This window comes from Sinocyclocheilus rhinocerous, unplaced genomic scaffold, assembly GCF_001515625.1.
Source record: "Sinocyclocheilus rhinocerous isolate Xijiao unplaced genomic scaffold, SAMN03320098_v1.1 scaffold77, whole genome shotgun sequence".
NCBI lineage: Eukaryota > Metazoa > Chordata > Actinopteri > Cypriniformes > Cyprinidae > Sinocyclocheilus > Sinocyclocheilus rhinocerous.
The window spans coordinates 859,251-886,298 of NW_015635045.1; the positions used below are offsets into that span (position 1 = coordinate 859,251).

Below are 27,048 nucleotides of genomic sequence, written 5' to 3' on the forward strand. Positions count from 1 at the left end.
ATTATTGTATTTGCTTATTGAACTGTTTATAGAACTATTAAACAGTCGTAATGGTGAAAACATTGTTTGATGTTGCTTAACTAACTGCATTTTAAATATAAAAACTTTCCATTTTGAATTTTTACCTCAGGATGCTGAGTTTCGTAGTGTTGCGCGTTTTGATTTCTCCTGGAGAGGCTGCGTGAACCTCGCCTCAGCAATAGATGCATAATATACAGTCTATGTGCCGGGGTTCAGCCCTGGACGGCCCTGGCCCAATTTAAACCCTGGTTATAGGGATCCGGCCGTAGAGGCCGGGCCCCCTGAACTGTCTGAATTACTGGTATTTGCGTCATTATTTAACGTCCCAAAAAAGCCTTAAAGCAGACGGTAAATTGTGCTGCTCTTGGTAGATTGCGCTGGTCATTATGCAAAAGGATCTGGCTACGCAGACATTTTGTGTTCTGTGTTCTTTAATGTGCACATTGTCAGTAAATCACCTGCAGAATTTTCCCCTCTCATCGGCGCTTTTATGGAATTGCACTCTAATGCTGATTTGCCCTGTTTAGTAAATCTGGCCCTAAGTGTCTTCTTTCTGTTTATTAGGATTTCCCCTTTATTTTTTAACAGACTTAGGGCCAGATTTACAAACAGCTTGCGCCAGCGCAAATGGTCTTTTGTCGTTCAAATATTACTGTCAGGATTTACTAAAAACGTGCAGTGACGAGTTAGCGCTGAAAAGGCATAGACAGTTATTTTTGCGTCTGACCTTATTGAATGTGCATTTGTAGGAATTTCCCTTTCAGATGCCAAATTTATGGGAGGAGATTATTACAATGAATCACGCAACGCGATTTACTAACGTTTGCGCTCGCCAAATTACTGGTATTTGTGCCATTATTTAACGCGCCAAAAAAGCATGTCTTAAAGCTTTTGCGCTTGAAATGGCTGCATTTGTTGTTGCTAGGAGGAGGCACTACAGAGAACAGAGAGCGCGTGATAGAAGGGAGAGGATTTTTTCCACACGCATTAATTTACTTGGAATGCCAGAAGAACACATATCCGTACGCTAATTTGCGCTGCGCTTGGTAGATTGCATTGGTCATTATGGAAATTAGATGTTGTGTCTGTGTTCTTTAATTTGTGCGTTGTCAGTAAATCACCCGCAGAAATTTCCACGCCCATAGGCGCTGTTTTGGAATTGCAATATCGCACAAATTTGCCCTGTTTAGTAAATCTGGCCCTAAGTTTTGAGGTCTCCCATAATGGTCCTTCAAAGATAAACAATAATTCTGAATGATTAATAATGAAATTTACTTTAGAATAGCTCCATAATCAATATTTTTTTTATCAGTTTGTTGTTGCCGCCCTAGTTAAAACGTGCATTAACACACTCTCATGTGAAATAACTTCAGATACAGACTTTACCCTCTTTTGTCAAACTGTTTTCAGGCTCTTTTTTGTTCAGGTCAGAAAATTATTTACTGTATAAAATTACATTAGACTTGGCCATTGACATTGACATGGCCATTAAAAGGCCAAAATGACTGTGACAATGACTCTTCTCATTTCCCTTCCTTTTTCAGAGTACTTAGTACACTGATTGGTACATGTATGTCTCATTGCTATGAGGCCCTATTTACATGAACAACAAACACAGAGAAGCATGTTTTGTCTTGTTCACATCCTTCTGCTGATAAATAAGCATTTTAAAAATATAACTGGCATAAGTGATAAAACGGGAAGCATTTGTGAGACTGATAACATTGCAAAACATGCGGTTTAATGATTGTGTGCAGCAAAATTCTTATTGTATTTATGTGAGACAGGAAGTACTGGCCTTCCTTGTGCTTTCCACTGAACTGCAATGTCATGAGAAAATAAAAAGAAATGATAAAGAAATACCACTAGCTCAACACCACAGTTCAAGACAATATCTTTCTAAAGAAATTCCTGTTAAACAAAGGCGATAAAGAGTATTTTTGAAATGACACAGATCATGAGATTTGAATGCAGTCAATATATGATGTGTGTGGAAAAAATATTGTTAAAGTTAAGAGCTTCAAAGCTGACTTCAGACATGATGCTTGTTCATTTAAAGCATGATTGTTAGAAATTGTTGTAAGAGGGTTTTGTCTAACACATCAATACTACTTTCATCACTCATATACACTGAAAAGAAAATGCTCTGCCAAGCCTTGGCAATACCATCACAAAGATGAAAGAAAAAAGACAACTAGTGATGAGAGAAAAGGAAGGGATAACACTTTACCTGATCTGGGTTTCAGGCCAAAGACAGTCAGAGTTGTGGTAAAATCACTAGATCGCATTCCCTCCTGTAACAACACAAATATGGAAACACCACAAACAATTCTCAAACCGTGCTGGATTTGGTAATGGATTCAGTTTCTTCTGACTGAGATGGTCTGTTTTACACAGATGTTTCTCTCTCTCATGAACTTTGTCAATGTAGTATTGCACTTCTACAGAATGCAACAGGGCTATAAAACCAAGCTTCCCGCAAAGTCTGACCAATAAATTGCCAAGAATTTCCAAACCATTTTACAGATTGCATTAACAAAGAGCAGATTTGTAGCGGATGAAATACTTAAAGCTGAGCAAAGAACCAGAAAAATACATAGACATTTCTGTGGTTGAAATCTTTGATAAAGGATGAAATAAGATCTTATTTGAAAAGAGTGGTAACGAAAGTGGTTAAGAAATATGAAAATGGTTAGACTATATATGCTTATGCATATGCTGCAATTGGTCATAGGGGGTATAGCTAAAACTATGATCTGGTCTACAAGATGTGAACAATGGGAGAGCTTAGAAGAGAAGTGAGTTTAACAAATCAAATTGAAGAAAACATACAACCTTGCTATTGTTATGCATTTCTTAACACATAAATGTGTGTAATTGTTTAAAGGGGTCATGAATTGTAGAATCAAAATGTTCTTATTTACACATATACAGTAGGAGGTTCTTCTACAATAAAAACATATTGCAAGTTTCAGAACTCAAAACTAACTTCCCAGTTTTCTGATTATGCCCAGAATCCACTCGACATGCCCCTTAACGTGTTATCAAATTACGAAATCAAGGAGTATGTTCTGAACAACTCATGTCTGTCCAGTGTCCACCAATCACAAGAGTGATACTGCTGTTGAATAAAGATGTCCACAATGGCACCTCCAAAACCTCAGCAGAGATCAGAGTATTAGAAACGCATGAGTGACTAAAATATAAAGCTTTTGTTTGTTCTTCACAATTTGCAATGGACTGTTTTGTGAATTATTGTAAATATGCTGCCATTTTCTTTTACAACTTTTATTGAAAGATACCGCAATAACAAGCATTCTGTCATCGGATGCAATGCAGTTAAGTACATTTATTTTTAATCTTACAGTGTTTTTGTAATAAATGTTAAACCAGCGTTTTACGCTATTAAGATACCAAGAGTATCATTGTTTAAGCATTGCTAATAAAATCAGTAAATACCTGCATACATGCAGTGCCCTAAATAATACAACCAGTAACAACATTCCTTTTAAAACTATATACCAAAAAATCAAGCAAATAAGCAAGCAAAAGCAATTACCACACTGAAACGGATTTTTGCAATTGCTGTAGTGCCTCAGGATCTGACTTGGGCTCAAATATATACGGCCTATCACAGCACTAGCCAGCTCAAGTATCAAAACACACAACATGCTGTAAAGGACGTTGTGCGATATGGTGCATTGAAATTACTGTATTACATTAGTTTCTGCAAGAGGTAACACCCCTCTGAAATTGAGTGTTTTTCACAGAAAGTGAAAATGAGGATGGAAATGATAAATTTTTACAAATATTGTATTGTGACCTTTTGTTTTTGTTTAAAAAAAAAATTGTAAACAGACCTTGGGAAATATTATGAAGAACTAAACTGCATTTCATGACCCCTTTAATTGTGGAGTTGCTCTACTGTGGTGACGTGACTCTCAGCTGGCCTCTAATAAATATTCATGCAAGGAGAATCTTGGCGATCTTGGCTCATAGACAGTCACAGCACAAAGTCTCACCTCACAATCATTGTCGTTGCCACTGGAGTTTCTTCGAGCACTTTGGCACTTATACTGAAATGGGAGACACAGGGAGGCAGAGAATTACATTCCTGATATTCATCACATTATCAGCTTTTAACATCAGAAATGCATTAAATAGTCTAGAGCAGTGGCTCAACCACATCCCCACCCAACACTACATATACTGCATTGAGAACCACTGGTCTAGAGATAAAACGATAAAGTTCACCTTGCCCAAACATTCACTGACTGTCTGACGCATGTGCTGACTCTATCGCCACTTTAAATCTTGCTGAAACTAGTCTAGTCATAATCTGGTACATTTAGCAAGATAAACACACATTCATGAGCAGAAACGTATAATTTGCTTCAGTTCTGTTTGTCAGTTTTATTTGAAATAATCAGTACTTATTACTTTTGTACCGCCATAAATTCTGATCTCAAAATGAATACACCTTTCAACCATTTCTTCAGTATTTTTCTGTGTGTGCCACAACAAATATTGCACTGTAAGTACAGTAGTCAACATTTGAAGTGGATCAAAACCTTTCATCAAAGTTGTCCTAAAATCTAAAACCAAAATGCGTTCTTGTCTTAGGACAACTTTGATTAATTTTTTGATCCACTTCAAATGTTGAAATAACAAGTATTTAATAATAATGAATCAAACAATCAATACTAATATTCATGGCTGTTTTAATTGCTTTGCTTTCAAACGTTAGAGCTTTTATTGTGGAGGAAAACTCTATGTAGACCTTACAGCTTCTCTTCTGTTGATAACAGGTTTATAAACGATTCATTACAAATTTGGGATGATAGCTGGTGTGTTGCATTTTCAAATGCACAATATAAGTGTCCCAAACTAACACTGCTGGCAAAGATGGAGTTCGTGTGGAGCAACCTTTACTAACTGTGAATGTTTAACTGTTTTATAACATAGAGGCTTTATTTAGGAAAGAATATACAACTCTCTTTTTTATGAGAAGAGAGTAAGACATATAATAGACAAGGGAAGGGAAAAAGCAGCGTAAATCAAAAATGATCAGCCTGGCATCGCCCTGCACTTGTCGGAATGATGGAAGGGAAAGCACGTTCTACAGAAAAATGCAGATTAACTTCATACACAAGATCTCATGCATCAGGGGCCGATGACTAATAATCCTGTACGTAAGCCTGTATCTTTGCTCTGGGTGGAATCGCACAGCCATAGTGATTGAATTACCCCATTCAAGAAAGATATGCACATATCAACTGGCAAACACAGTAATGTTTTCCGGACGACCTGCATGTGTGCGTATGGAATAAATGGTTGAAAAGGTGTGTGTCGGGGTGTGTACAAGAACTCTATTGTGTGGCAAACTTCAAACGTTGTTTTTTAAATGTCATGCCTTCATTAGTGTCATAACAGTGGTTCGAAAACACTGCAAAAGCAGAACAGAGCAGTAAACGCTGATGTATCTAATTAATAAGCCAAACCAATCAAATCATCCAAGGCCTCTCGTTCTTCCTTTCAGGCACAGGTCAGTACTTAGGAAAGAGTGTTATTGTGAAGTCATCTGGGCACAGACTGTGCTTGTCCCCGATTTTGTTCTTTGACAGTTCCATGGAAGTGCAAAACAAATGCACATTTAAAAGAGACAGACAGTAAAAGGAAATTCCCTTAGGAGGAGGTACTGTATATGGATATGTGTGTTTCTGTGTGTCCTGCCAAAATCCTACGTACCACCTATTTTAAACCTATTTTCTTTCCTTGACATTTAACATTTCATTGTTCACACACACACACACACACACACACACACACACACACATACTTAGCTACACCTAAGGGAGGTTTTTGGAGATTTTGTCAGGTTTAGCTCACTTTTGGGTACAAATTTGTCCCCAAAATATGGTTAAGTAGGTACACACACACACAAATAAAATAATAAATAAATAATTTGCTTGCTTAAAAAAATGACAAAGGACAGAAAAAACTATGTTGACTCAAAAGTGACAAGAATAGACAAACACAGCCCACTTAAATAAATAACAAACAAACAATGATACATGTTTTACTGAACACACTGTGTAAACGGTCACTGTGCAGGATGAAAAAAATCTGTGAACACTGCATTTAATAATCTTCATTTTGGCAGATACATCCTCCACCTCAATGTTTCCTGTAACTGTGGACCAGACAAGCTTTCATGGTCAGGAGATTTGAACAATTGCTTTTCACTAAACTCTTTCAGCTAGCTAAAATATCAGATGTATTTCTGCTGTTAATGGCTCTCTTGAGGTAGTGCCAAAGCATCTTAGTCAAACTGAGGTCAGAATGGGCCATTCCAGATTGCGTAATTTCCTGTCATTCTGTTACTCTACTTATGTGCTTTAAGCCATTGTCTTTTCCAATACTCTTGCAGCCTTTTCCCAATAAACTTCTGTTTATCTGTCATGACAGAAAGCTGTCCAGGCCCTGAGGCAGCAAGGCAGCCCAAAACCAACTTTACAGCTGGATGTGGCTTTGATGTTGGTGCACTGTGTCTTTTCACTCCACACGTGGTGTTGTATGTTTTAAGAGCTTTGTTTTAAGAGTTTCATCTGTTTACATAGTGTTAAAGGCATCACAAAGATGTTAGCATTCTCCAGGGATTTTTGTGAATCGGGTGGCTTTTAAAACTTTTGTAATAGCACATTATAGGGCCCAGTGCTTGTTTCAGTGACAAGAATCCATGTTTTTGTTGAGGTCACTAGCCTAGAGATTCACATATGTTTTCCACCCTGCACTGTGAATCTATCCAATTCAATAAAGACATGAAAGCGTGTTTGTTGGTGTGTTATTTGCTTAAGCAGACTGTGTTTATCCATCTATTGTGCTGCAATTTTTACAATTTAAGACCAATTTATGCAGTAAATCCAAACAAATCCTGCCATTCTATAAGTAACTAAAACAACGCGAAAACCAGCAAGGTGAAATAAGATACATATAATTGTCTTCACATGTAAAACTCTAGGATCTAGGATTCCCTATCTTCAATATATAACAATTACAGCCAACTTTATGAAAGATCACAAGATATTATTTTAACAATATAGGCACAGGACTAGAAACCAATGCTAATCTTGTCATACAGAGTCCTTTAAAAGCACCTCAAAAAGAATAAACTCCTCACATCTTGAATTTCCAAGGTTTACAAAGATAAGGACTGAAGTACATTAAGGAATCAGTCTGGGGCTGCGGTATCTGAGACAAAATATCATGGCCTGAAACTAGGGGTATTGTAACTGTTTTAACATACTGAAGTATAACACAAGTTACCCTGTGATATATACAAGTCTCAAGTGGCATGAAGTAGTTACATTTTTGAGTTTGTCTGTGTGTGTGTGTGTGTGTGTGTGTCTTTGATAAAACTAGTGAGAGAGGGATACGCGAGTATGCACGAGCAAACAAAATATGTGAGCGTGAGAAAAACCAAGAACATGTTCGTGCTTGGGTGTGTACCTTCAGGTAGTCTTTTCTCAGGTACTTGTTTCTTCTCCGATCCTCATTCTGGTTAAGCACAGGAGGAACCTCCGGCCATCTTGGCTCTGAGTCACTGCTCTCCGATTTCAAACTTCCATCAAACGAGCAAGATGAAGAAGGCTGAGGGACAAATCACAAAATTATGGTGAATGACAAGGCTCAAAATGGATTTCATGGGGCCCTAAATTAAAATCTAGCTACTCTGTGGAGCTGTAAACAAACAAGTTAGGTATACATTCATTCTCATGGTTTCATGTGGAAAGCATTTCCCTCCACATTAATGGTAAATGAACATTGTGATAAATATTTATATCGTATGATATGAAAAAAATATTGTGATAATACTTTTGGCCATACTGCCCAGCCCTAAGATGAGTTGTTGTTGAAACAGGGAGAAAACACACACACACACACGAATGAACAAATGCATGGAAGCATCAGTAAAAATGCACTGAAAACTACAAACCAATTAGCAATGATTTGTTTTCCAGCCCAAGTGTGCTTATGAATTAATGGAGTTACATTTTAGTTGTATCACTTTTTACCTTGCAATGAATAAAATGTTGTGGGAAAAAAAACATGTTGTAATGAAAAAAATACACTACCATTCAAATGTGTGAGGTTGATAAGATTTTTTTTAAATGCTTTTAAACGAAGTCTCTTATGTTCACCAAGACTGCATTTATTTAATGAAATACAGTAAAAACAGCTAATTAAATATATTCCTGTAATTTTCAGCAGCCATTACTTCAGTTTTGAGTGTCACATGATCCTTCAGACATCATTCTAATATGCTGATTTGGTGCGGAAGAAACATTACTATTATATAGTATTATTATTAAAGTTGAAAACAGTTGTGTTGTTTAATATTTTTGAAGCTATGATGATTCTATCTTTATTGTCACTTTTAATCAATTTAATGCATCTTTGCTACATAAAAATATTAATTACTTTCCAAAAAATCTTATCGACCCAATCTTTTGAAGAGTGGTGTAAGTATTGTTTGAGCTGGTGAAAATTGTTGTGAGTAAAAATACTACTAGAATATTGGACTTGAGAAGCTTTACTGTAAGGATAGAAATGAATGAGGAGGACTGTGATGAACTGAAGAGTGACCTCAGAGAAAGCTGCATCTTCATCAGTGAGATCAGTCTCCTTGAAAAATATACACACACAAAAAAACAAAAACACAGAATGAGGGAGAATCGAATGGAATTCACAAACACAATGATAAAGCAGACCCAGATGAAATCTGTAAAACATCTCCACCCACCCACATGTTTCTAAATATCTTCTTTTATGTTCAGCTGAAGAAAATCAAGTTATACAGGTTTGGAACAACTTGAGGGTGAGTAAATGATAATTGAAATGATAAGTTTCGTTTTTGGGGTGAACTAAAGTAGCGTTTGTTTCACACAAACACTAAAGTTTCTTCCCTGGTGCGAAGTATATCCAAGGTTGCTGGAGGGAAGAGGTTATTCTCCTGCCCTCACGTTAGTGATCAAAGACATGTCATTGCAAGGGTGAGGGCACATGAGTTTAAAAAAAAAATATGATGTATGATGCAAGTTCAACTTCTGGGAGCAGACTTCATGTGGTTTTGCTGATGTGTAAACTAGAATTAGACAACAGTCAACACACCGATAAATGGATGAGAGATCAGTTTAAAGTATAAAAGAATAGAAAAGTTTTACACTGACTGTAAAAGTCTGCCATCAGTGCTGTTGCAATAATTGAACTGTTATTCATTCACAGTACATTTCCAATGTAAAGTCAGCCTGCATTTCTTACCAGGTGTGGCAAAATGAGGGGATACATGCATTACTGCATATGATACAGGCATGTTTATGACTTTGTGTGTAACTGTGCATGACACATACTGGTACCTGTCCACACAAGGCGGAGGCTGAGCTGCTTCCTTCATCTAGTGATGCACTGTAAAGAAAAACAGAAACACGCTGACATGAACCTTCAAAACATACAATTGGGGCCTACAGGTGACTGCAGGTGGGCATGTGTGTGCACGCTCAAGTGTATAAGGCCCAATGTGTTGTCAGGTTGTTAATCTCACTGTGCAGGATGGCTTCATGCCATTTCTTTCACTGTGTACAGTGAATGTGTTCAAGTGCACATGCATGAAGACCTACAGTTGACAGATCGTAATTCCAGTGGGCTAATGGTCTACATCAGTGGTCACCAACCTTTTTAGGCCCAAGATCCCTGACTGCCTTTATGAAAGACTCAATCTACCTATTGAAGAATTGATAGAAAAAGACATCTCAGATTGTACTTCAAATTTGGGAGAAGAAAATGCCATTGCCAGCGAAACTTTTCTCAAGACAGTTCCCTTCAGTGATACATTAATATAACCCCAGAAATGTAATGCAATTTTGTACTTATTTTACTGTTATTTTCGGGATCTACTGGCACAGTGATAAAGATCGCGATCGACGGGTTGGCGACCACTGGTCTACATTAACCTTAACGGGTTTTCTGTGGCAGAATTTTTTTTTGCCAGTGAGAGGCATGTCTGGAGCTGTATCACTAAGGGTGAGATTGCTTTCCGCAAACAATGGTGGGCATGTCGCAGATGCAATGTGCCTTGCAGTATCTGTCAATTTCAACACTTCAAAGATTGACCAAATCATATGACTTTACCAAAACTATGTACACAAAGTTCATTATCAAAAACCGTTCCCAAAATCAAACTCACAGACTATTCCAGACTTCAGTGTCACATGAATCCTTCAGAAATCCGTATATACGGATTTGCTGCTCAAGACACATTTCTTATTATTATCAATGTTGAAAACAGTTGTGCTGCTTAATATTTTTGTGGAAACTGTGATACATTTTAAGAAGTTTTTTATTTGAAACGACTTTTTCTTTAGGTGTGAGAAAAGATACAAGGCAATGAGGGATTCAAAAGCAACGATGTATTGAGTGGTACAGTGAGATGGTAATGAATAACCCCTTGCAGACCAAGGGCAAAAGACATATTTACTTTAAATAAACATCTCACCTCTTCCTCTTTCTGATCTTGTTTAATTTCTTGGCATTTCAGTTAGCAATTATGTGAATTTTCTGTATTTGAGGAAATAAAGAAATTGCTGGCTAAAATGATTCTGGTTTGCACTGGTGAGACGTGTTTTTCTTGATTAGCTTACTGAGTCAACGGTCAAATTCTAGACTGAAGGTGACATGAGTTCACAATGAGAATGTGCTAGAAAATGATTAGTTGCACCAGAACTGCAAAATGTGCTATTAGTTTTGTAGAAAAAGTAGCATGAGCAACTAATGCCCTGGTGCACTGGTTCAGTCATAGTGTGTATCTCTAAAGGCCATGACACACCGAGCTGACAGTCAGCCGTCTGCCAGTGCTGGGCTATCGTTGAGCATCTGTCAGCTCAGTTTTTGCAGTGTATTCGACACCATCAGAAATATTCGGACCCTGTCTGTGGTTTCTTGGCCGATTAAGCATTGAGCATTTGGTGTGAAAATATCTGAGACTTTAACAAAGTTATTCCAAGGATCACATCTGAATTGATTGTAGTTACAAGATGACAGAAGAAGACATACACAATAATGCCACAAGTTTGGGGAAAAAAAGGTATTTCCAGGTGTATACAGTATATACCTGTCTCTACCTGTTCACCTGTCAAAGTATAAACATTCTCCACCCTGTCATCTCCTCCCAGTCTTTTTATTTGATCAAAAACAGGTGTTTCCACAATCAATAAAGATATCTCAGAGATTAAACTCCTGAGCATTCTTCACCCTACAAATGCTCACTGTTTAAAACAAAGGTGCAAATGCTTTAATGCAAAGTTTGTTTTTATGAATACTGAATGGTCTGTACTAACACTTTAAAATGAATAGCATTCATTAGCACAATATTTAAAAAATGCTGTAAAAAAGTTCATTTTAGTTTAAGTAACCTAATGCATAGGGCTGTGCGATTAATCGAATCGAAATCGCGATTTGAGACGTTGCGATTTCCTAATCGCAAAGCCTGCGATATGGACGCGATATTACTCTGTTCCAGAGCATATGCATGACTGCCAGCCTTGAGTTTTAATGTAAACTATAATGGTGTCTATTTGATGGATTCTATTGGTGGGATGTAATCTGATGGCAGCCAATAGAACAACAGTAATTCCTATTGGAATAAAAATCACAATTTGATATTTTCCCCCAAATCGCACAGCCCTACTAATGCATTACCTAACGTTAACAAATTCCATATTATTGTAAAGTGTTTCAATATGCAGCATGTTGACATCAGTTTAACTAACAGTATGTTTTTTACAGCATTTATCTTCTATCTAATGCTCCTTTCTACCTCCTTTCTTTTCTTTTTTTTCCTTTTTTTTTTTGAACAACAATTTTATTTTCAAAGATTGTCATACAGGTTAAGACAACAGTTAAATTTTTCATTATAACTGAATAAAAAAATATATAAATAAATAAAATAAAAAAAAATATATATAATAATAATACAAAAATGAACTCAACAATAACGCAATAACCTTAAAAAAAAAAACAAAAAAAACAGCGATAACATACTTGTCTATATACTTTCAATGTCCATCAATTCCACAAAAGAGTCACCATCTAGACCAGGGGTGGCGAACTCCGGTCCTGGAGAGCCGCACGAGATCAGCTCCAACCCTAATTAAAACTCACCTGCCTGTAGCTCCCTAGTAACCGTTCAGACCATGATTAGCTTGTTCAGGTGTGTTTGATTAGGGTTGAAGCAAAACTTAGCAGGGCTGCGGCTCTCCAGGACCGACGTTCGCCACCCCTGATCTAGACTCTCCAAAAAGTCAAAGAACACTTTCCAGATGGACCAACATACATGAAGTTTGTTTTTCAAAAAATAGGTAATTTTTTCTAAGGCAAGGCATGAGGTCATCCCCTTTATCCATTGAGACACGCCAGGACTTTCTTCTTTTTTCCAAGAACATGCAATTACACGTTTAGCTTCCAGCAAACAAAGAATTAACAACAATCTTTCATGTTTGGTAATTTTAAAGTTCTACCTCATTTCTTAATTTTTTTAAACATTAAAGTTTAGTTAATGCATTATAAACTAACATTAAGTAGCAGTGAAAAAATAGCATTTATAAATATCTATAAATGTTGTTTACTGTTAGTTTATGATACCCAGGGGTGCTGCTAGGGTTTCTGGGCCTCGTTGCTCTTGTATGCACGCTACACGACAGATCGATGTCAGGGGGTCACACATTACACAACTTTTCAATAGGAAGAATTGTGACAACTCTGCCTTGTCCATAAACTACATTTCACAACCAAACACTCGCAAGAATTGATACAGTATGGGGAATAAAGTAAGACCATGAGAGAATGGATTTATTCCTGTCAAAAACGGTAGCCCGTGAAAAGCTTGCAATCCAAGTTGTCTGTACACTGATTTGCAGTGAAAAAAAAAAAAACAAGAGTATGAAGGAGCTGGTTGCTTGCTGTTGTTCTGTTGCAGGTCTACTATGACTCCTCTACCTGAACTTTCCCTTGCCGTGTATTTCTCATTTCCAGTCAAAACACATTTCACACGGTAAGACTGTGAATTGTCGACAAATATCTCACGGGCATCAGCAAGACATCAGCACTTCTCTCAGATCGTGGCTTCGATAACACACACTACGCGATTGTCACACACTTGAATAAGCATGTGACTCAGATTTCAGGAATTTGTTGGCGATTTCCACAAAACTGTTGGCGAGTGAAAATCAGGGCTAAAATCATGCACTGTGTGCCCGCCATTTGTTGAAATCATGTTTCTTGTGGTTGGTTCCCTGTAGGCTCCTTCTAATGTCTAACATCAGTGAAAGCTTATTGTAAAGTTTTAAAAATATATGAAGTGTTAACAGCATTTAACACGCATTAACCAATTATCTGTTAGGAAATACATAACATAATGTTGTTGGTTATTATTAATTAAAGTAGACTATTATAACAAATAAGAATGTCCGTGGAGGTGCTTGTGTGTGCATCATAATACCTTCTAACAGCCTGAGATGGGGTTCTTTGTTTGGTGCTACTCCCTGAGTGGCTGAGGAACCTGAAAGATCGGAAAATCCATTATCCATTGACATGCATCAGCGGTACATGGAAAAAAATCTTAAATCGGTGCATGGAAAAAAAACCTGAAACCATATTCACAGGTGACAAAAACAGATTTTTGGGAATGCACCTCAGTCTGAAATGTCAGATTGAATTTTTAAATATGAAACATTATAGAGCTTGCACAATGACTATGCGTACATTCAGTGCTAAACATGGGATTTGAAAAACAAACTGGATTTGTGTGCAGCAATTTGCTAGGTTAGAAATGCTTCCAAGCATCATAACGTGTACCCAATGACCTGTAAAGCAACCAGGCTTAGGATTCAAAACAATCTTTCAAAACGTATATAGTTTTTTACATGTGAACTGAACCAAAACACATTCAAAAGAAAGGTGTCCATTTGCACATCTACAATTTTGGCCAAAAGGACATGCGTAAATAAATATCTCAAACTAGTTTCCCGCATCATTTTGAAAACTGATATAAAATTGCAACACGCTTGAACACTTGACTTCTTGACATCATTAAACCTAGACATGCACATACTTGTTAATACACAACACGCACATAAACGCACATGACCAGATGTGTACTATACACCCTCTTCTAATGACACATATCCATCATCTGAGACAAACACACATAAAATCACACGCATCTCTCCTTCTACCTGTGAGCTCTCCCCGCGGCTCTTCTACGGTGTATTAGACTCTCTGCCCTACAAATTAGGGATCGCCTCCTGAGAGTCAAATGCCATGTGTGCACCAATCAGATCCCGGGATTAGGTGGAGATGCAGAAAGTGATGGAGAAGGAGATGAAAGGAGAAAAAGGAGGAGGAGGAATATGGTGATTCATTTGTTAGTAAGCAGAGAGGGTCTGATCCCATTACTTCAAAACAACTGACAGCCATCCTCTCAATTCAGAAGCAGCAGACTGCATGGATGTGCATATCGAAAAGGAACGGCCAAACTTGCATTCATTCGTGAATCTCTCATAGATGTAAATTAAAATGAAAGAGATCAGAGGTGAAGGCCCAAGTGAAAGAAAGACTCAGAAAAAGTGAGTGCAGAGGAGAGAAGCAGTGTATATAAAAGATATATTTATATTATATAGGGCCATCAATTTACTGTGCTAATACAACTGAAATCATTTTGATGATAAAATTTAAAGCATACAAACTTACAATACTAGCTACCGGGCATTGAAGGAAAATGGGGCTTAAAATTAAAACACGGTCATCATTTACTCAACCTCATGTCATTTCAACCCCATAAGACTATGGTTAATCTTCAAGTTTAGGTTTCCTGGACTTCCAGTAGAGGGACAGAAACTCACAGCATGGCCATACCCACCACTGATGTTGCTTGAACTAACTGAGCTTTGATGCTCATACAAACTGCTCATATTTACTTATGTTTATGTACTGTTTGAGACATTCCTGTAATTTAAATCCAAAATGATGCACAGGGGTGAAATATAATTTTACTAAATTTCTCATTAATGTCTTAGTTAAAAAAAAACTGTTCCTGTTCCTTCTCTCGCGGATTTCACCTGATTCTTATGTTTCTTATGAATCTGCTCGACAAATAATTTATGCTACTTGCCCAGTTGAAGTGGTTTTAAAGCTACAGTTACTGTATGCAATTTTTGGGCCTTCAGACATCCTAAAATGCTTATCTGTGGATTATGGAAATCAAGCTTAATTTTGGGACCTCGGTATTTCTGTCAGGACCACAATCGTCAAAGATGGTTGACAATTAGCATACAGTTTGGATGCTAACGGCGTGCGATATCTGAATCATTTTTAATAATAGGCTACTTAAATCAAAACGTTGCAAAAGGTCAAAGTTTTAGTTCGACGCATATAGCAGAGAATTGCTTGGCATTAAAATGAGTTATTAAGTGCAATAAGTTGCAGAAAACAACTTTTTGAAAACAATTTTTTACTGACTGTTCACTTGCCTTTAATCATGTTTGAACTTTCTCGGACTATAGCTTTTGCTGTGGTATATGAAGAAGTACGGTATTAGTATCCATACAGTGTATGGAAAGCAAAGTTACAATGATATAAATTAGTGTCATTCATTTTTTTGTTTGTATGTTCACATTGATGTTAAAATGACATTTTCTGATTTGTGACATTACTTTTTATGTAATGCTAAAACTGCTGGTCACTTTCAGAAGTTAGAGTGATTCTTTCTTTTCCAAGAAAGAATGTGAAACAAATTGGTTAATTAATTTTCATTTTTAAATATTTGTAAATATAATTTAAATTGATTTTACACACTTATCGTATCGCATATCGAATATCGCATTTTTTAACAAGGTATCGCATATCGCATTTTTCTTCAATATCACACAGCCCTACTATTGAGCAATGCGAAAACTGCTGATTATACTGAGGGACCTTATATATGAATGCTTAGATAGGTGTCGTATTCCTATAGGTAGATGGGGATCAGCTGAGAGGCAGCTGATGCGAGCTTGACTAACGTGACCTGCCAGAACTACGCTATGCTTGATTTCAGTATTTATGAAACCCTGCCTACAAGCCCGACTCACAGGTTTCATAAAAACTATCTTAATTTGTGTTTTGTAGTCTTATGGGTTTGGAATGACATGAGAGTGAGTAAATGATTTGAGAATTTTCACTTTCGGGTGCCCCAAATTTCACTTCAAGCTTTTGTAAAGCCCTGAATATTTTTTTGTTACCTTCTCTCTCTTAAGTTTTTATGTCAGGTAATGTTTTGTCATAAGTAAAACCATTCATAGCTACAATTGGAATGCACAAAATCGTCTGTAAACTAGTGTATTATATAAAGCATATAACATTCCATGTAATTAATGTGGAGTGACTCAAATATCCAATCCAGAACAGCCACATTATATAAACATTATATTTTTCTTACACTTACTGTAGTCAATTCATTCACATTAATTGTTGACATTTTTAATCGATTCACAGCCCTAATATTACAAAGTAGGCAGGGAGTCTGATGGAGATACTGTGTGCATGTTTGATGGGCTCTGAATGTTGCATAATCATGTGCGATTTATCATGAAAGATCACCTGCTCTGTTGCTCTTGTTGTAGCATCTGTACTGCGATCTTCCTCAGATCCAACACTTCCTTTAAGTCATCCTCGTCTTCTTCAGCTAACTGCTCTTTCTCTGAGCTGAAGTTGACAAGAGAGGGAGACAAAAATGAAAGAGACAAAGGGATGTTGTTGCTGAATTCTGAAACACAACTTAGTCAAACAGTCAAATTCTTATATTGTGTTATTTGCAAAATTGAGATGCGATTATAACATTTAAGTCATCAGTAAAGAGTCCATGTGATGTTAAAGGAATTCATAAAAGAACTGATCGTTTAGAAATATCATAACAGAAGGAATGTGGCTATAAATGCATGCATTGTTTAATTTATTTATGGTGGACCAATATCAGATGTACTAATTTCTTGCAGTCTTGTAGTGGCTGCCTTCATATTTTTTTAGCATGATACAGGACCTTAATGAAGCCTCTGAGCAGATATGTAGCGGAGCTGTAAACATTGGTATAAGACAAACACTCGAGTACGTTTTCAGTCATTGGATGGTGCAATACTCTATTCACCATCAATCTACAATCTATTCAACAGCTGCTCCAATTCATTCCAAAGGTGTTTGACTGGGTTCACATCTGTGCTTTGTGCAGGCCAGTAAACCATTTTGTACTGTATAGTGATTCTGGAACAGGAGAGGACCCTCCCAAAACTGCTGCAAAAAAGCTGAAGGCACAAGTCCTTGTATGACAAGATTTGTTTTCACTGCAATTACTTGAATAGCCAAACATGGTAATTAGAATGGGGGAGTTCTCCCTTCTCCATGTGTTATTTAGCATGGTTTTGGCAGCAGAGCATGTTTGGTCATAATTACTGGAATATATTGTCACCCAGCCATCTGTACACCACTGGTCGCCGTGATTTTGCCAAGTAAGACATGTTCCTGGATCAACATCTTTTGTTGATCCTGGATCAACATTACTGTCCAAAAATACAGACTTAACCCAATCCCTACCCCTAAACCTAACCTTACCCATAATTTATTCCTAAAATCAGAGGGAAATGATAGCTGATTAACAAGGGTGTAGAAGCACCTAATCCTGATTGTAAGCCTAAAACTGACATTTACTGAAAAGTTATCTCTCCATTCTGATTGGTTGATTGGAATGATGTTCCAGGATCAACAAGGATGTTGATCCAGGAACATGTTGTACTTGGTGAAATCACACTCACCGTACACCACTATACCTTCACAGCCAGTGAGGCACATCAAAAGCACATCTCATTTCAATTAACTGTGCAAATCTCAAGGTGTTTTAGCTAGAAGTTAGACTAAAGGCTGGAATACATTACACAACTTTTGCCCTGATTTTCTTCGGAATTCATAGTGAATATGAAGTCTGATAATGTGTGATCCACAATCGTTTAGTGTATGATGCCAGTTTTTCTCTGTCTCCATTTAAGTCTGCAAGTGTGTGATGCCCAGTGGTGTATAAAGTACCTGAAAGCCATACTCAAGTAAAAGTACAGATATCTTACAAGAAAATTACTTTGGTAGAAGTTGAAGTCACCATTTAGAATATTACTTGAGTAAAAGTCTTAAAGTATATGATATTTATTGTACTTAGGTACGAAAAGTATTTTTTTAATCTTAAACTTACTTACGTATTGAAAGTAAAAGTACAAGTAAATGCAAAATGGAAAAGAAGCAAATAAATATATATAAAAAATGTTCATACACAGCTTGAGTAGCCAGATTGTGTTCAGTTTTAACTCTTTCTTCCATTTTGTATTTTTGGGTAAGAATAAGAAGCAGACAACCTCTGGGAGAGGGAAAAAATCCTAAGTTTCTAAGTTGAAAATTGGTTGTGAATAGGAATTACATTTTACTCAGTGGTGTATAAAGTACCTTAAAGCCATACTCAAGTAAAAGTACAGATATCTTACCAGAAAATTACTTTGGTAGAAGTTGAAGTCACCGTTTAGAATATTACTTGAGTAGAAGTCTTAAAGTATGTGATATTTATTGTACTTAAGTACGAGAAGTATTTTTAAAATCTTAAACGTACTTCAGTATTGAAAGTAAAAGTACAAGTAAATGCAAAATGGAAAAGAAGCAAATGAATATATATATATAAAAAAGTTCATACACAGCTTGAGTAGCAAGATTGTGTTTCAGTTTTAACTCTTTCTTCCATTTTGTATTTTTGGGTAAGAATAAGAAGCACTTCATCCGGTACTTAGTGTCTTTCATTCTAACATAAGAAAACATTTTTAGAATCTCCATCTGAAATAGCATTTAGATGTATTCACACAGTTTAATGCATCTCAGAGGGGACATGGATGCATTTAAACTGCAGTTACAGATGCATAAATAGGCCTAATGTTTTGTTTTTAACATAAAACGTTGAATACTGATACTTGAAATAATTTAAAACATGAAAAAAATAGTCGAAATGTGAAATTACCGCAGTAGGTGACTGCAAGTGACTGTTAATGAGTGAGTCATTGAGATTCAGCCGATTCATTCAGAAACAAAGCACATTCAGAAACAAAGCATTTGACTGAGTTAATGAGTGAATCACTGAATCATTTATTCAAACGATTCGTTCAAAAAGCTGATTCATTCAATAAATAAACACCGCCCATTGCTCAGAGACGCAAAACAGCGCTGTGATCTTTGTTTGGAACTATTTTCATTACCGATTCGTTCAAAAAAAAAAGCTGTAAACATTTAAACACCATTGCTCAGAGACGCAAAGCAGTGCTGTGGTCTTTGTTTGGAACTATTTTCGTTAGCAAAATTGAGCAAAAACAAGCAATATTACCTCTAAAATGTCGAATGCCTTGAATGAATTTTGAATTTGAACAGATTAATAAATCAACGTGCGTGCACTCTGTGTGTGATTTGGTGATATAGCCTACTTGATAATGTCAGATCGCACATCATTACAACAACACTTACCATATTATCACAGACGAGATGCTGTATCGCACACCCCAAACTCGACTTGAGAGGAAAATGAATCATCCGCGGTTGTGCGCGCACTTGTTTGCACATGAGCAAAGGTGTTTTTAGGAGTCTAACTTGCAGACGCCAGACCACTGATTCATCAAACCTGCTTTCCTGCAGTCCGTGTTCTTCTGACTTCTGACTATTTTGTAGTAAGTAACGAATATGCTTCGGGGAAATGTATCGGAGTAAAAGTAAAAGTTGGCTGAAATATAAAAACTCAAGTAAAGTACAGATACTCCCAAAAAATACTTAAGTACTGTAACGAAGTATTATTACTTCGCTACATTACACCACTGGTGATGCCTAGTGTTTTAAAATCTGTTCAGATTTTTAAAATTGTGTAGTGTATTCCAGCCTAAATAAAGGTTTTATAAACAAAAACTGCCTAACATGATTTAAAGAATGCCTTTTTCCAATAGCAATATAGGAAATGTGTATCAAGAGCACTCTTAACAGTGTACAATCAAAACAATGATTCAAATGCCACAAACCAAAACTTTGAACTCCAAAACAGACATAACAGAGCCCCATCCGCCTCTATGGCAACTGCTTTGAACATAATTTCAAGTGGTATTTGCTCTCGGAAAATAAATGTTGAAAGGAAATTAAAGCATTTTAGAGCAATTTTGCGATGGTGGTACCACTCTGAGGTGTAAGGTCAGCAGTGATGTAAATGCTTTCAGAATTTTAGAAAATGTCTTACAAATTGTATATACTAATAAGAAAAAAAATAAGATTTTTGGGGAAGAAAAGTAAATTTATTGATTGGGAATCTGTCCCAAAAAAACAAAAAACAAACAAAAAACATTGTTTGACTCCACCCCTTTCTTTTTACCATACAAGGAATTCTTCTCATCCAGGAACCGAAGGTACTCGTACACCCACGGATACACTATTGGAACACCGAAAAATTGGAATGTATGGCTACTAACTCGGAATTTACCTAATGATTCAAGCATTTGTTTGTTTTTTTGCATGTTTGGATACTACAGAACCTGGGAATTCTCTGGAAAAAATTATGACTCGGCAACCTTAAAAGGCACAAGACGACTACAATATAAAACTCCTACGAACCTACAATCTGCGAACAAACTTTGTGGGTTTTTTTTGTTTGTTTACAGTTAGTGTGACTCACCAAATTCACTGCAAAAAAGCGCTCCAGCCCATTATATTAGAAATCTGGGATCTTTCCATAATATTGGATGTAAATGAGATGATCTGGCTCATCCTACAATCTGGAATAGCGACAGTGTTTTACATGCACCGTTTACATAAATCTACATTTGAATATAACACAAGAGTGGAGGAAGCCTTGTAGCACTGGACAAAAAAAAATTGTTTTCTGTTTGGTGCTTAATTCAATGCAAGGAAACTTTTTCCTGTTAATATGATCCTACTCATGTTAACACTTATGGAACACCAAGGTAAAGTAAATCAAACACGTAAAGCGTGACTTATGGCAATGAAAGGACATTAGTGTATCATTTGTGGTAAAATATCAAAACAATTGTCCATATAGACAAAACACTGTTGGCACTGACACAGCCCTGCTACATCAAGGCTTCTTCAGTGAACTTGTGCCAAAACAAGTTTTTAGAGAGGGAAGTGTGCACTGTGCATCATGACATATAGATGTAGCCGCCAAAGAGTCGCATACTGTATTTATCTATGTGTATTGTTGTGCAGAGTCTACTGTTGTGAAAAGCATCCCATTCTTTTGCTAACTTTTTACCCTAGTTTTTTTATTTAGACACTTTAGAAACAAAGTGTATATGATTACTGCTTACCTATGATCAAATGAATAAATATATAAGAAATGCATTTAATGCGACACATTAGACACGGTCATATAAATAAATACATACATAAATAAATAAGGGTGCTTTCACACTTGGTCTGAACCAGAGTTCGACTGCTCCCACTGCCCCCCGCTGGTTTGTGTTCATAATGTGTTTCTTTGGTTCTGGATCACGGTACGTTTGCATCATCAGAATGGCAGCTGTTTACCCCATTATTAGGTAATGACTGAACAGAAGACGACAGAATGAATGGATGTTTGCTCGCTTTGTTTTTGTACTTCAGATTTAGAAAATTTTGACTCTTTTCCAAAGCACCAACATAGAACGGCACATATAAATTCTCTATGCTGCAACACATCAGTCACACTGATCAGAAAAGTGAGTGAGTAAATGCATAAATACACACTTTGACCAATCATGCGTCATCAATAGTGGTTCACTTCTGTGATTTCGTACGATTGCCTTCACATCAGAAGCAAACTGTACATGGGTTTGCATGAACTGTACCCCAGACCACCCTATTTAGCAGACTTGGGAAAGCCCCCTAAATAAATAAGCAAGCAAGCAAACAAACCTTCACTCCCTGACTCTATGTGTAACATTGCTAGCCTGGATCTAAATGAAATCTAATCTGAGTGGGTGGATGGTCTTTGGGTGAGGCATGCCAAAAGATTTTGGTTTCGTTTGTGGTTTTGAAGTAAATTCACCAGAACGCAAGGGAATTTTATGGTACATAATATTGCATCACTTCTTTGGAATACTAAAATAAAAACAGCCCAGGCTCATAACACAGGTGTCACAACATCATTGCTACACTATATGTAAAAAAAAAAAAAGCTGTCAATTTGCAAAGATGAAGATAGCATTCATACCGCATTGACACTTGATATGATTAGAAATAAAAATTTATAAACATTTTAAATAATTACCATTGTCCATATCATACTAATGGTTCATAAATGAAAATGTAGTTATTATTAGCAACCACCATCCTCTCTTCTGCTAGAAGACACTCAAATGTAAAGCTCCATCTACACCAGTGTTTCTCAACCCTGGTCCTGAGCGCCCCCCAACACTGCACATTTTGTATGTCTCCCTTATCTGACACCCATTTCAGGTCCTGGAGTTTCTTTTAATGAGCTAATGAGTTGAATCAGGTGTGTTTGATTAGGGAGACACACAAAATGTGCAGTGCTGGGGGGCGCCCAGGACCAGGGTTGAGAAACATTGATCTACACTATTAAGTCTGCTTTTTAACTTTTATTCATTTCCATCCATCTGTTGACAAATGCATGGACATATGTCTTATTAAAGGTAATATGTTACTTTAAATAATATCATGTATATGTATGTATGTGTGTATATACATCATATATATATATATATATATATATATATATATAGTGAACTTGAATCAATTGGAAGAATGAGCGAACCTATTAAGGAAAGCTTTTTACAAGTAAGTGCTTTTTATGAGAAAGTGTGAGAATGCACATTGAGTTTTGGAGTGATTTGCCTTTCATTTGTACAGAAATTGTACAATAGATTTAACTTGAAAATTAATACAGTAATAGTCAGGGTCACTGTAAACAAGTATCAGTTTAAAGGTGCATACACACACACACACACACACACACACACATATTATATATATATAAGTTTTAAGCATGATATTATTTAAAGTAACGTATTACCTTTTTTGGTAACACTTTATTTCGATAGTCCACTTTAGACATTCTATTAACAGTAAGTAACTTTGCAACTACATGTCAACTAGCAGTTAGTAGAGTATTAGTAGACTGTCTGCTTAATATCTTCTAACACTTTCTTTGTCAACTTATTCTACTAACCCTAAACCTACCCTAAGTCTACTCTGAGAGTTAGTAGACATGTAGTTGCAAATTAATTAGAATTAGTTGACATGTAGTTACAAAGTTACTTATAGTTAATAGAATGTCTAAAGTGGACTATCGGAATAAAGTGTAACCCCTTTTGTTGTTGTTAGACTATGTTGAACCCTAACTTCACCGTAAATTCATACTTCACCTAGAATGTACTCTATACCAATAGACATTGTTTAAGAATTTTCAGTCTATACCAGGAATGTATGTTTACAAATCAACACAAGTACATACGTTCAGTTGTTGCAGTCACCTCAGTTCTGGTGCCCCTATTCAGAGTTATCACATTCCCATAGTCGGTAATTTTACAGGAAAGTTTCAATAATTGTGCAATATCTATGCATAGCACATAAAATAGTGGAGGTAACAGACAAATTACACAGGGAAAACAGCTGAGCAGTGAGACAATCATGTATCACAAATTTAAAAACACATTACACAAGCAGCCATGTTGACCCTCTTATCCATAAGGCCCTCCGTTTTAGAATTCAGACTGATTGCAAAGAATCAAAACTGCTATTTTAATGAAAAATTAACTTGTTACTGTTAACTTGTAACTTGTTAGTGTTAACTGATGTTAGCACTGAATAATGACATTTGAGACAACACAAAAACTCTGATTACAATACAATGCCTTGTCAAAGCGCATTGCATAATCAGAGACAGTTGTGGTTTGTTGGCTATGAAAGACATGGTGATGCAAGCCAAAAAAATGTGACACACCTATTCTAAGTAATCTAAAAAAAAAATAATAACAATGAGAAAAAATGAGTCACTTGCTTTGACAAAACATGCATGTTTGTCACTTTTCATTTCCCTCCCTTACTGTGACAAACTGCAAGACTGAGTGTTTTACAGGTCAAAAATGTAAGCAAAATACAGCAACCAAAATGCAAAACCACAATAATATTTAGACATTTGTGTTTGTCTAAGTGGCCATTCACAAAGAACAAATTTCTGCATTCAATTGCACTGCTTTTCCACTGTTTTTTATTTGCTAAAGAGACATGTTTTTTTGTCTTTTGACCATAGACTGTATAAAAACATGGACGTAGTGTCCGTGACGTCACCCGTAGTTTTCTGAAGAGCGTTTTTGAAGCTCAAAGTGGGCAGAGTGGGCCGTCGACATCCACCTGTCACTCAAGTGGCCACGCCCTTAATTATGCAGAACTTTAAGGCTTAATATAATTTAAACGGATGAGTTATAAAAAAAAATTCACCCCCCTCACAGTTGTCATTAAGGGCAAAATTAGCTATATAGACCAAAATTATTTTTTGAACCAGGCTGTAAACATGTTTTTTTCTGCTGTAAAATTGGGCATTTTAACATGGGGAGTCTATACTGACTCCCTTTTGGAGCCAGTCGGTGAATTGCAGTTTTAGTCACTTTCGTGTTGGTTTCACAAGAGAGACCGGAAGGTTGCTGCTTGATTTAACCTCAGAGTTATCTCAAAGTCAAAAAAAAAAAGGTGCTGAGTGAAGTCTGATTTTATGGTGGCTGTGCTTTAAAATTCAAGTGAAGAAGGACCTTGAAAGTCTGACAGTAATCAGCTAAGTTGAGTTGAGTTGAGTACTACTGTAAGGTTAACACTGCCTGCTTTAAATGTTTCAAAATGATTAACAGTTGAAAACATTTGTTAGAAATCTAGAAAATATTGGATTGACTCCCTTTTGCAGCCAGCCTCTAGCGGCCAGTTGACGAATTACAGTTTAAGTCACTTCCGTGTTGGCTTCACGAGAGAGAGCGGGAGGTTGCCGCTTGCTTTTGACATGTCATTTTATAAACACAGTGCTCAAATTTGAAGTGTAACCTGCGTCTCACATTTGTGACCCTGGACCACAAAACCAGTCTTAAGTCGCTGGGGTATATTTGTAGCAATAGCCAAAAATACATTGTATGGGTCAAAATTATAGATTTTTTTTTTATGTCAAAAATCATTAGGATATTAAGTAAAGATCATGTTCCATGAAGATATTTTGTAAATTTCCTACCATAAATATATCAAAACTTAATTTTTGATTAGTAATATGCATTGATAAGAACTTCATTTGAACAACTTTAAAGATGATTTTCTCAATATTTAGATTTTTTTGCACCCTCAGATTCCAGATTTTCAAATAGTATCTCGACCAAATATTGTCCTGTCATAGCAAATCATACATCAATGGAAAGCTTATTTACTCAGCATTCAGATGATGTATAAATCTCAATTAAAAAAAATTGATCCTGATGACTGGTTTTGTGGTCCAGGGTCACATTTTTTAAACACAAATATGCATTCTGTGTGAATGCCCCCAAATGTTTAAGAGCACTACACTACAGCTGCTACTTGTTACAGACTATGTTTGTTACACAGTGCCAATATAAAATCCATAAGCAGTTTGAAAGTTTAAATAGTTTTCATGTCTTCCTAAAACATTCATTTTGGTTATTTTCTTTTTGCTCCTAAAGAGGCTTCATCCGTTATGACATGTTCATGTGTCACCCCAAACATTTTCCCTTTTTGTCAGCAGCTTGGATCGTTAATTATTAGCGTGCAACCACAGCATGCATAGCTATAGCATGGTAGAATTAGACATGTGCCGGTATTCGGTAATGCGATATATCACGATAATGAATAGCCTATGCACGATATTGTTATCGTGGGCACTTCAAAATACCGAGAATAATTATTTATTACAAATTATTCTGAATTTTGAATGCATTTTAAGAATACTTTTCCTATCAACTGGTTAAAATGCACAACACTGCTGTATGCTGCGTGACAGACGCATGCGCACCCTGATGTAAACAAGCACGGATGAGAAGCACATGGCGGAGCGCGTGAGAGACGCTCTGGATGAAAGCACATTCACTCTCTGACAGCAGATGGCGCTGAACAGCAGAAATGCAGTTACCCCGGAAACGCCGTAAACAAAGCAGCTGCGCTATTTTCTGTTTCTGAAAAGGTGTTTAAATTATTTAAATAACCATTCAGATTTTTGTACTAGCTATGGTGTTCATCACAGCGCCAAATACTTAAATATTTAGACTTGGTCTTTATAATTCTTTTGCACTTTAATCTGTGTAAAATTTTTAACTTTATACATTTTTTGTGTATTGCTTTATTGTATTTAAATGTTGTTATTTTTGTTAGAAGAAAAAAGTTATTAAACCTGTTATACTGTATTATGACAACACTTTTTTGCAACTAAATTCCAATATCGTGATAATACCGTATACCGTGATAAAAGCATTAGCAATTAATTGCAACATGAAAATTTGATACCGGCATATCCCTAGTTAAAATATTACTTATGCTTACACCCTACCTTTCAAATGCTTGAGGTGTTAGAAAGAATTAACAGTTTTATTAAGCAATGATGAAACGTGGCAGTAAAGACTTTTACATTGTTACAAATGATTTCTGTTTGTAATGCTGCTCTTATGAACTTTGTTCATTAAAGAATCCTGAAAAAAAAGTTTTATGGTTTTCACAAAAATATTAAAGGGGTCATATGATGCGATTTCAAGTTTTCCTTTCTCTTTGGAGTGTTACAAGCTGATTGTGCATAGACAAGATCCCTGAAGTTGCAAAGACTAAAGTCTCAAAACCAAAGAGATATTCTTTATCAAAGTTAGGACTCTGCCACGCCCCCCTAAAACGGCT

The 27,048-nt window shown here is 36.4% G+C and overlaps 1 protein-coding gene across 2 annotated transcripts in view; it reads right to left on the minus strand.

The window, feature by feature from the left end:
• lrch2 (leucine-rich repeats and calponin homology (CH) domain containing 2) overlaps window positions 1-27,048 on the minus strand; it is a 65,775-nt gene that overhangs the window by 5,817 nt on the left and 32,910 nt on the right. The window contains exons 11-18 of one of the 2 annotated variants that reach the window (XM_016560549.1): window positions 16,711-16,815; window positions 14,310-14,378; window positions 13,574-13,633; window positions 9,438-9,486; window positions 8,668-8,706; window positions 7,531-7,671; window positions 4,044-4,097; window positions 2,252-2,315 (exon numbers count right to left, since the gene is read on the minus strand). In XM_016560549.1, the coding sequence (XP_016416035.1) occupies window positions 2,252-2,315; window positions 4,044-4,097; window positions 7,531-7,671; window positions 8,668-8,706; window positions 9,438-9,486; window positions 13,574-13,633; window positions 14,310-14,378; window positions 16,711-16,815 (581 nt within the window). The remainder of the gene's footprint in view (window positions 1-2,251; window positions 2,316-4,043; window positions 4,098-7,530; window positions 7,672-8,667; window positions 8,707-9,437; window positions 9,487-13,573; window positions 13,634-14,309; window positions 14,379-16,710; window positions 16,816-27,048) is intronic. The other variant, XM_016560550.1, reaches the window with a different exon arrangement.